The sequence below is a fragment of the Heliconius melpomene genome, chromosome 9 (genome assembly GCF_056956725.1).
Source record: "Heliconius melpomene rosina isolate 202511_hmr_F chromosome 9, ASM5695672v1, whole genome shotgun sequence".
Taxonomy (NCBI): domain Eukaryota; kingdom Metazoa; phylum Arthropoda; class Insecta; order Lepidoptera; family Nymphalidae; genus Heliconius; species Heliconius melpomene.
The window spans coordinates 5,932,432-5,944,051 of NC_140397.1; the positions used below are offsets into that span (position 1 = coordinate 5,932,432).

The following is an 11,620-nucleotide window of genomic DNA, read 5'->3' on the forward strand; positions in this document are numbered from 1 at the left end:
AATAAACTAGCTATATTTATTTTCTTAGATATTTTAATATATTAAATTTAAGGTTTATTGTATCTTATCTTATTGTATAGTAAATTTGAATTTTATTTTCTTTCTCTGCGTTAAGGTTGTAATGTCTTTAAGAAACTGAAAAGTAAGACGATAGCTAAACAAAATGTAAACAGGGTCAGCCTCGCGGCTAAAAATAAGGCATGCGAGTATTTCGGAATATTCCCGCTGCGCCCGCGCCGCTCTGACCTCACCTATAAATATTATACGGACTAACGTAAACTTTCTTTGCATGAATTAATCCAATAAAATCAAAATTCAATACGTTTTAGTATTAAATTACACAAATAAATTTTTGGAATATATTCGATGCTCATTTACTTAAGTTTTTTTTAAATGTGACGTGTGTGACAAATTCAAACGTGGAGAACGTAGTATTTTCTTACGGCACTACCCTTCTTACTTCTCTGTAAAATAAAATTAAACAAAAAAAATATGACAGCGACAATTGCAAAATCAATATACACATGGCAGTAAACAGAGAATCAAAACACTCCTTCCTCAGCTTTACACCTAAATACGACATATTACGTCTCGTTTAGCGGAAATCTAACGCACTTTATCTTACAAGAGCAAGAATGAAATTTTAAAAAAGTAGCATTTCGAATAGAATCGAACTCACGACCGCTGCGTTAACAGCCACCGTCGCAATAAGTCACTACGGCCTCGTATATCAATATGCCTAATCGATATTACATATCATCGAGCAATGACCACTACATTTAGTAGTTTAGACAAATAAAAGAGAAAAGTGCCAACAAATTATTTGGAATGGTGCCGACGAATGCGCGGGAGCCAAATATTTGTACCGGCCGTGAGCGCGAGACGTGTATTATAAGAACTGATCGTTTCACTATTTCTTAGACAAAGAAACTTCTGTCTGTCTAGATCTGTTATAGAACTTTAGCCTAAAAACTATAAAAATATATATATGTATTTTTATAAGAAAATAAGATATTCTTAATTTTTTTTAAATATTAAGTGATTATGCTATAGAAATATTATATTCTTATATCTAAAATAATACCAAATAAACTTAACGCGTGTTTTAAAATACACCATTGTAAATAAATAAGCTACAAACCCATTGAAAATCCGCCATGAGTATATAAATTGAAACGCGAATACAAAATCAAAATGAAAACAAAAAAAAAACAAACAAAATAAATAAAACTACACTTAGAGGAATAACCTTTATATTCATTTCTTTCATATTTCATAGTCACTCTTAACTATACTTAAGGCTACGTTACACCGTGTGCGGCTTAAAACATGAGATAATACATAAAACTGCAAGTAAATACATACACAAGTACGTATATACATCCGTCTATCCGCTGGTCTGTAGACTATCGCTTTGCGACATTAAATTAATCAAATTTGCCATTAACAAACATCTTTAAAATCTCACGATGTTCCTTTAACAATACCAAACTTTTTATAATCTATAATATCCAATGGCACACTGTTACAGAACGTATAGCTGATATATTAATATTTTTTGTGGCGATTTGTAAAATACAACACGCTGTATAATAATAATAAAAAAGTTCTAATGAGTCAACATTTAAAAAAAAACAAAATTATTTAAATCACAACCATAGCAAGTATACTAACATCTGTACACTAATATCAAGCTTGTTTTGTTAATTAATTTAAAGATCAAAAAAACTGAGAGGTAGAATTATAAGGCTTTCTAATGCAAATCCAAAAAAAAGTACGAAAAAAAAAATGCAAATCGTTTGTATTTTACAAATCCACCATAATATATTGAAAAACAGTGCGATAAACCGAGAGCCATACAACTGTGGCATGTAGAATTTGTCAAATATCATTTCAAAACATCAACATCATTAAAAAACCTTACCGCATATTAAAATCTAGAAAAAACCCTTACAATCCTTTTTTTGATCACTATAGTGAGGTATTTTCGATTAATTATTAAATTTTCTGAAGACTCCATTAAAGAGAAACGGTTGTTATTAAACACCGATACACAAACGCACAGGCACACGAGCCACGACAAGTGGAAAAAAGGTGAAAAAAGAAATATATCTTAATCAATACTTGTACTATATACAAAACTAGCATTCAAAAATTTTCAAAACGGATTTGGTAACAATCGTAATGTTGGGAGAAATGCAAATTATAAAAACAAACAATAAATAAAATATTTTGTGATGGTCGACCTAAAGAGAATGGCGATATTAAAATAAACTATGCGTTACATAAAATGAGACAGAAAAAAAAACATCATAAAAAGTTTTACGTCTAAAACATGAAAATCTTTTTAAAAAATAATATATTTATAAAAAAAATGAATATAATTGAAAAAATTCTAACACACCAACAGCATTATAAATATATTAAACTGCCAAATGTAATAATAAAAAATAATAAAATAAAGCGAAACAAATGAAAAAAATTAATGGCGTCAAATAATAATATGAAATTATAAAAAACACTACAAAATCGACATACATTAATAACATCTTAGACATTTACTCTCGTACACAAAATATGTCATTTTTTTCTTATTAATAGTAAAATTACGTTCACACAATATTATTATTAATAATATTACAATCCATAACAAGCTGAGTGCGCGTCCCTTATTTAATTACCTTTTGCTAGCACATCACAGATCATCTTTTAATACAATGAAATTGTATATATCATACACATTACAAAACACTTTTTTTTTATATCATTTAAAGAATAAATAAAAACATTTTTTTTATATGATGTCGGATCTTTTTTTATATACAAATTAATTAGGCATAAAATACATTTTTAAAAATAAATTAATTTTAAGCATAACATTGAAATATAAAGAAAATAAAATGTATGACACATACAACACCATAGTTCAGGCACATCCAACTAACAAAATACAGCCTTCCCAACGCACTGATATCAAACATCTTAGACATAGCATTAAAACTAAATATTATAAGTTACTGTATAAACATATTTTATACTTAACCAAAGCTAATTCCTATTTGGCTTCTTTCAAGTTGAACTATAATTATGTCTTGTGTTTTTATTCTAAATTCTTAAAAAAAAATGCCTTATTTTGGTATCGCTGTCACTAAAATTCGTAGTTTCATATAAATCGACAAATGTGTGCAAACAGATGGACAAATTTGTCGAATTTATATTTACATGTATATATATTTAGATGTACAATATCGAATTGTTTACACGATAAGATATAGAATGGAAAGCAAGCTAAAAAGAAGCTATTCACTCATATTATTTAAGTATTTGGTCATTTTACACAACCAAAGTATTTTAAATATAAATATAAAAAGTTACGAGAAACGGCCCATACTTAGAGAAAAGCAAAGACGGCGTCGTGCATACAATTCGATATACTATTATATCACTAATATTACTTAATTACTATTTTATTAATTCAATTAGGATTTGTGAAAAATATTTATATTGAGATCCATTTTAATTCATAACATTTTCTTTAGTTGATTCTCAATACTGTCACGCTTATAGTATAAGTATAGAATAGTATATTATAGTAAACTAGTCGGTTACAAGACAATAATTAATAGTTCACCTTTTTATTTAAACGCGAGCGAATGCGCCATTATACAATGTGCAATGTTTGTTTCCAACCATAAACTAACATTTCTAATCAAACCAATACATAACAATTTAGCAACGGAAGACGAAAAACGAAAATTTGGAAGACAAAAGCCAAAAGCTATGCTAACATAAAAATAATTAACAAATTTATAAATGCTAATAATATGGCAACACTGTGGTGCAGTTGTCATAGCTGTCAAATGTCAGTATTTGAAATAAAGTGCACATTACAGATTAAAAACGATTTCTCAAGCTTTCACAATATATATTAAAATCGATCTAATATAAAACCGATTGTATATCTATAATAAATACATAACTATGACAACTGTATTACAGTTAAAATTTTTAAAAAATCCCATTTTGTATCCGACTATCACATTTCACTTGCCCTTTACTAAACAAACTTGCACATTTAGCCTGGTATCGACACCAATCTTATTTTTTAGCACTAAGGTCCATTTTTGCACTCGCTTCACAAGTGTCTATAATAGGATTGGGATTATTCGGGAAAAAAACGGAAATTACATAGTAATTAAAATGTATATATAGAATTTAAAAATCCATAAGCTTAAACCTGCTCGAAAGTGTTTAATTATTATGTATAAGCATAATAATTTTTTTTTTTAATTTGCTGCCACAGTATTATCAAATCAAATAATATTTTTTAAGAAATGGAAGTAACCAGCTACCACATACTGTTTTTTTCTAACGTTGACAAAAGGCACAAGAACTAGAAAAAAAAGTTAAAATAAATCAAAATCACACATAAATAATACTTAAACACCTCACACAACCAAAAATAACCTAACAAAATCTAGCAAAACTATTAAAAAAACGCGCTATCCGCGCGACCACACCGAGCGTTGCCGTAAAAAACGCCCGTACAAGCGTTTCAATGGCCGCGCGTGTAGAGCACACGAGGATCGCGGGGGTGACGGGTGACCGTGGGGTAAGTAAGGGTAACAGGGGGTACAGGTAAGGTAACAGCGAGTGGTGCCAGGCCAGGCGGTGCGATGTCGCTCGAAGGCCTCAAAAGAAGCCTATCAACTCCTACTCGATGTTAGTCCGAGGACCGTCGATCGGCATTGTGTGTAATACTTCGTCTAGCAGTTGAAGTGCCCTGGAATTTATTTACGATATAATTCGAATTCAAAATAATTCTTTATTCAAAGATCGTTTTGATAACTACTATTACTGATAATTTACTAAAATGCTAACTCGTTTTTATAGCTTTTTGTAACTTATCAATGTCATGTCAATGTCAATTAATAGCCACAGGGCGCTATTTAAATTTTTATACGTTTTCTATATAAATATGATTATATAGTATTATAGGCCCACCCACCTATGTAAATGCACTTCCACCCAGCACGGCGTCTCCTTAATGGAAGTGCGAGGGTAGTCCGGTCCCCAGCCCTTCACGAACGAGAGACGCACTATGCACAGACGGCGCAGATCGTCCACGCCTATGCCGGCCGCCGCTGACAGACCTGCAAATTGGATTTTGTTGAAATATTATTTGTTAGTGATGCAGCACAGTATATAATCCAAAAACAACACCATTCATACATTTGTTCATGCCGGGGTGCGCGGGCTGTATGTGTCCGGCCACGGCCGCCGCCTGCGCCGCCGCCGCCGCCTGCGCCGTGGCCGCCTGTGTCTGCATCTGGCGGTGACACTGGCGCAGGTCGAACACCTGGAAACCATACATCAGGACATTTTAGGAACTGATTCAGTAATCATCCTTTGTTATGATTACGATAAATAAAAACTTTTCAGTCTTTCTTCTTTCAGTTTCCTATTTCACAATATTCTTCATTATACAGTGCATTATATGTACTATTACAAAAAAAAACAGTCGAGTACAATACCTTGATGCAGGCGGAGGGGTATATCTTGTGCACGGCGTCGCCGGGCGCGCGGCCGGCCTCGCGGTCCAGGTAGTAGGACTGCACGAACACGGAGTGGTCGGACAGGCAGCGCAGCCACACGTCGCCCTCGCCGCGCAGGTCCAGCTGCACGCCCTTGCCGATGTGCAGCCTGCGACACACCCACCAACAATGTTACACATCCACTACTGTCCTCCCAATTTTTTTATATATACGTTTGTAAAAATCTTTAAGTATCAACGTAAGAAAACAACTACAAGCAATACATTTGCTTATGAAGAGGTGAACACTTTGATTTTATGTAGAAAACAATTTTATGAATATACATTTTTGTTCAACAGATTGATGATACATATTTTTTGCTATTCTTAATTCTTGTTGTTGTTGCTCTTTATTTATGGCGTTCCGAGCGTGCCAATTCAGCACTAATCACTTCGCCAGTGTCACGTTGAATTCTTAATTCTTAATAATTATGTAAATGTGTCATAAAAATAAAATGAAAAAAATAAAAATACTGACCTGGCACGCTCACTCTGCTCTGTTCTGTGAACATTGCTGAGAGCTCCTAAACAGAATCTGTTACCACCTGACGGGTCCACGTATCCATCCACCTGGAAAATGAAAATATTAAAAAATAAGAGTTGCATCCAGTCATGTCACAGGGACACAAGCATGTGACTGTAAACAAAAAGAAAAATGTGGGTTCAATTCAATTCCCTTGGAGGATCTATTTCCTCGCACTGGTAACGAGGCAAAGTACGGCGTTGAGTTCCGCCACTCAATATGCAATGCCTCCAGAATTGAAACACATAGAAAGTATGGAATGGAAGTCCTAATGGGAACAAAGTGTGTTGCACTAGGTTCACAGGATCCCTCTCTGCCTACCGTGCTATGTGCGGGATACAGCGTGAATGAGGAATACCTTGCTAGTATTTAATATTAAGATAAATAATATATTATTTTGTGTGGCATGGAATTCAGCCACTCAATATTTTGAGTGTCTCAAATGCAGACATAATGCAGAAAACAGATTATCTTAATCCTAAATTCTCTCTGCCTTCCCTGGTATATACGGGATGCAGCAGGAAATATTAAAAAATAATAAAAAAATCTACAATCTACATACTCACAGTGACATTAGGTCTGCTCGATGGCACTTTAAAGGTCTCCCCAACTTGAGTGTCCAATTCGAAGTATGCCACCGAGCACCAGTACTCGGGGGCTGGTTGACTTGATAACAGACCTCCAGGGTTACCATTATCTACAAACAAGTACAGGATGGTTTGTAATTTATTTAAGTGTATATTAAAGATGTCTTGATGCAGGGCACAAACAATAAATTAAAAAAATGTATCAACAATTGGCACATTATTGGATTAAGGAAAGTATTATTTCCCACATAAAAAGACTATAAAAACATGACTTCACTTAAAAAATTACATAAAAACAACAAAAAATACTAACAATAGTGGTGATGGTGTGCCGGCGCATCAACCGGCACCGGAGGCGCGGCTGGCGGCGGCGCTAAACTCTGAGTATATGTTAGAGTATTGTTTCCGGTCCATGTACCTGTGATATTATTACACAAATTTTATTTTTTGTTTAGAATGTTTAAATATATAGTAAATATATAATAATCATTACTTTCAGTACCATTTTTTAGGTTTATTATACTCACTGTTTACCTTGAATTTAAATAAACAAGATAAAAGTAAATAAAAATTAAATTATTACTAGCACATTAATTTAATACCTTGTTGGTGTTGAGTACGATGGGGCACGGGACTCTGTTGTGGTGCGGGGCTAGTCGCCGGGAAACCGTTTTGCGCCTCCGTTGGCATCGCTGATACCGATGTCACCGGCACCGAAGAAACTTGAGACACTGCTGGGGTACCCGCTTAAGAACGAAAAATAAGCATAATTATCTATTTTCTCATTATTTGTAAACTGCAGCTGCTTTTCTCATTATTTGTGTAAAGACACTCCCTTCACTTTCGTCGTCGTCTAAGTGACGAAATTCAATGCCATGTTTTGTCCTATTAAAAGAGCAGTTAGACGAATATAATTAATAGCTCTGAGTGGGAATCGAACCCATAATCATCGCGTTTACATAAGCTATGCCATTGCGCTACGATATGCTTTATCATTTTTTATATTTATAACGATAGCAATTAAAAAGCCGCGAATAGTGTAGTGTGTAGTAAAAAAAAACGAGTATCACTAGGTCAAAATAAACAAATGAAAATTAAACAATTGTTTGTATAATAATACAAAATTAACTTAAATTAATATTTTTCTAAGTTTATTAATACATACCTGGAAGTGTTTGCGTTAATTGCGTGTCCGTAGCAGTTTGTTCATTCGTAAAAAATGTGTTATTAGACCCATCAAGTAAAGGGGTAGTACCACCTGGGGACATACTCACTGGCATTGCAGCTGAAAATTTTTAGTATTAATTGTGAATAAAATACCAAAAAAAACAAGACAAATACAATATAATGAGACATGGACATATAAAATAAAAACAGTGATCAGCTTAAAAAAATAAGTGCAAAATAAATATAAAAGCTTACAATGATTCATTCTCTTTGGCAGCCACATTGCACGAGCGTCCATTGTGTCAGGAGGTTCCAGTTTGGGAGCTATAGCCCTTTGCTGAGCCAATACCATCTGTTGAGGGCTTGGTATCGACATTCCCGGATTCATATTCTGCATTTGAGGAGTTCCCGGCGACATCTGAGTAGGGGCTGATGCCATTCTTGGCGACGCCATTTGAGGTACATTTGTACCCATTTGAGGTGTTCCTGGCCCCATTTGAGGGGTCCCTGGCCCCATTTGTGGAGTTCCCGGACCCATTTGAGGTGTTCCTGGACCCATTTGTGGTGTACCTGGCCCCATTTGTGGAGTACCCGGCCCCATTTGAGGTGTCCCAGGCCCCATTGGAGTCCCGGGCATTTGATTTGTATGGTTCGAGATCATTTGACCAGGTGAATGGCCCATTTGTGGCATAGGTACTACAGGTCGCAAGGGTCTTGGTCCATGTGCAGAGAACATATTCGCAACGCCATCTGGCGCTATCAAAACGAAAAATGCAAAAGAAAAATTAACATGCACCGCAAATTAAACACACCGATGAAAAAACAAAACAAACCATATAAAGCTGTCAATACAATACGACTTACAAAACATTTTCATTACGATTTTTTATGGTCTTTAGATTATTGTAACAAATAAGTAATATAAACATACAATTAATATAGTTCAATAGTTGGGTCACTTTGAACTGACAATCCAAAAATAACAAAATGATTAACAGCTTACTTTGCCCTTGATTAATTATAATATTAGTTGTTTGAAACTGTTGATGATGGTGGGGTATGGTGGAATGATGGTGTCTTGGACTAGTGGCATGGTGTTGTATGGTGACCAGCTCCCCTGTATCCATGTCCATGCCATTACCGCTAAGGCCTGCTGTATACTCATCTTTGACTAATCTACTTGGTCCTGACTGCAATGTTAGTCCTGAGAGATCTAAAACAATTCATTTTCTGAGATGGCATTTGTGATAAAACACTTTTCTATTTCTAGATTTCATATCATTCAACAAATTATATATTTTTTTATCAGTATGTTTATCATTGTTAAATCAGTGCCACCAGTCTAATGTTTAGATAAGATTAAATAATATTTTTCTTGATTTGCATAAAAAATATAACTATTTATTTTCTAATAATTAGAAATTTTGTTTCATACACAGACACTCATTTGATGAATTTATTAATAAAGAAAAAATGTCAAAATTCATCCTATGTTCAATTCCCACATGTTCTATCTAGCTTCCAGCTTCAAGCTTCCACCATCAACATATACCATTCCAGTTGTTAAGTAGGACATTGATTTTATGAAATAAAAAAGAAAATGCCAAGAATGTAGGGAATACAAAATATTTATATTTCTTATATAAATTATAACAACATTGGTAAAACTATCAAGTAAGATACTCACCAATACCAGGAGACACCACTCTTTCATAATGATAGGGATTAACACATACAGAATCACATTTAAGGTCAAAAGCAAATTGACAAAATTTTACATGTTTTAATTCATTCTTGTGCAAATCTGGCCATCTCCAAATTCTAGCATATATCACATGTGGGAACCCTTTTCTACCTGCAACCTATAATGGAAATATTTATTTATTTATATATACTTTATTGCACAAAATTACAAAAAAACAATGTACGAAAGGCGGGCTTAACGCTAAAAGCATTCTCTCCCAGCCAACCTTGTCATGTGGGATAATAAGTATGCAGGTGTGCAGAAGTAAAATATACATACATATACATCCAATAAATATATAAATATACATATAATAAATAGTTATACATATAATATATAATTATAATAAAATATTACGGATATTCTAAATAAAAGAAATAAATAAAATATAATATATAATATTCATTTTATTATTTTTAGTGTCTTGCAATCTGGAAAGAGCCATCCATAAACTACATTTCATGGATTTTATTATTTCTTGTGTGTTTAAATAGGAAAGCCAATGGCATGTTTTATCATACCAGAACTTGAGAATGAAAATAATTAATTTTCCTTAGTAAATATTGAACCCATAACCATCCCATTTACATTCAGTCACTTTTCTACTGCCACAATGTTCTCATGAACCATGCCATTTAGTAATATTTATTACTAAATATATTTCGACTTCCCTGGTCAGGTAAGACATAGTGCAGTGATCAGTTAACCACTAAGCTGCTTAATTTCTCTTTAGAGAGTAGGTTACCGTACCTACTATATATGACTGATGTGTAAAGCTAAATGATAATAAATGTTACCTGTAAACGTCCATCTAATGTACGCTGGATTGTAACACATTTACTTGGATGTGCACCATTAGTTGTGATTGCTGTGATCAAAGAATCCAGTTCATCTCGTTTTTCCTTCAACTTTTTGACTAGTGATTCAATAGCTCTCTTAGAAAAGCCCTCACTTTCACCACCCTGCCTGTGGCACATCAGTGAGTGAACTATACTTAGGCAGGCGTCTGCCGATGTCGGGGCTGTGGTATTCATGACTACGAAAAAAATATTTGTTGAAAATTCATACTTATAATTCATTATACCAAAGAATATTGCACAACTTAGTAAATATACATGTAATAATCATAATATTAGTTTTAATGTATACGAATGTACAAATTAACATATACAAATTACTCATCTATTTATAACAGTTGAATAATTACTTAAATTTCGTATAATAATATACTATTACAACGAGTCCTCAACAAAATCGATAACGGTAGACCTCTTCTCACATGATAACGTTAAATAAGAATTCATTTATAATTAATAATATCTAACAATTAATAGATTATTAGAAAATAAAATAAAATAATCATTTGCGTGAAATAGCCGCAGGGCGAAGCCGAAACTATTTCTATGTTTACCTGGTGATTAAAACAAAAACACTACTAATTTTCATAAGTAATGCACTTAGTGTATAATTCTTAAATCATGTATATATTATGAAAATTAATTTCCTTTATTGCGAGATGATACCAAAACAGAACACGACATTTTAACAATCCATAAGCAATAGAGTAACTAGTGAGGAAACATTCGATAGATCAAATGACATAGTGGTATTATAAATATCGATTAAAACTAAATGTTTTAATCAATCTTAATCAATCAATCAACTATTTTCAACATTTTGTGAACCTAAGTATATAGAAATTTACAAAAAAAGATAATTTACTTAATAGTAAATACGTTTTAGTATTTACTATTAAGTAATTTATCGTTTTAGTATTTACTATTAAGTATATTAATAGTGGGATACGAAATAACATTTTAAGTATATAATTATGAATAAAAATACATGTAATGTTTGGCTAAGAGCGATAAAAAATATCTATATTTGGTTTTTGGAAGTACTATCTTTTGTGAAAAATATCTATTTATAACATTTCGAAGATGTTGTTCCCCGCTAAGAATAGAAAAATATGTAATTTCACGATGAGATTATAAGCAGACTTCACG

At 33.0% G+C, this 11,620-nt stretch overlaps 1 protein-coding gene across 1 annotated transcript; it reads right to left on the bottom strand.

Moving 5' to 3' along the window:
• Positions 1–1,235: 1,235 nt before the first annotated feature.
• On the bottom strand, positions 1,236–11,166 carry Med (Smad/Smad4 homolog Medea). Its single transcript, XM_085190194.1, has 14 exons — positions 11,026–11,166; positions 10,412–10,650; positions 9,558–9,732; positions 8,874–9,083; positions 8,126–8,626; positions 7,869–7,988; positions 7,306–7,449; positions 7,017–7,121; positions 6,683–6,813; positions 6,072–6,163; positions 5,535–5,703; positions 5,233–5,359; positions 5,009–5,153; positions 1,236–4,783 (listed from the first exon to the last, which is right to left on the bottom strand). The coding sequence occupies exons 2-14, from the start codon at positions 10,646–10,648 to the stop codon at positions 4,714–4,716; spliced, it is 2,226 nt and encodes a 741-aa protein (XP_085046320.1). The 5' UTR covers positions 10,649–10,650; positions 11,026–11,166; the 3' UTR covers positions 1,236–4,713.
• Positions 11,167–11,620: the final 454 nt, after the last annotated feature.

Excerpts from the sequence above, each read along its gene's own strand:
- Med (XM_085190194.1), bottom strand. The coding sequence starts at position 10,648 with ATGAATACCACAGCCCCGACATCGGCAGACGCCTGCCTAAGTATAGTT. Across the intron at positions 9,084-9,557 it reads AGTGGTGTCTCCTGGTATTG|ATCTCTCAGGACTAACATTG; the intron begins GTGAGTATCTTA and ends GAATTGTTTTAG. Across the intron at positions 5,154-5,232 it reads GCACCCCGGCATGAACAAAT|GTCTGTCAGCGGCGGCCGGC; the intron begins GTATGAATGGTG and ends TCCAATTTGCAG.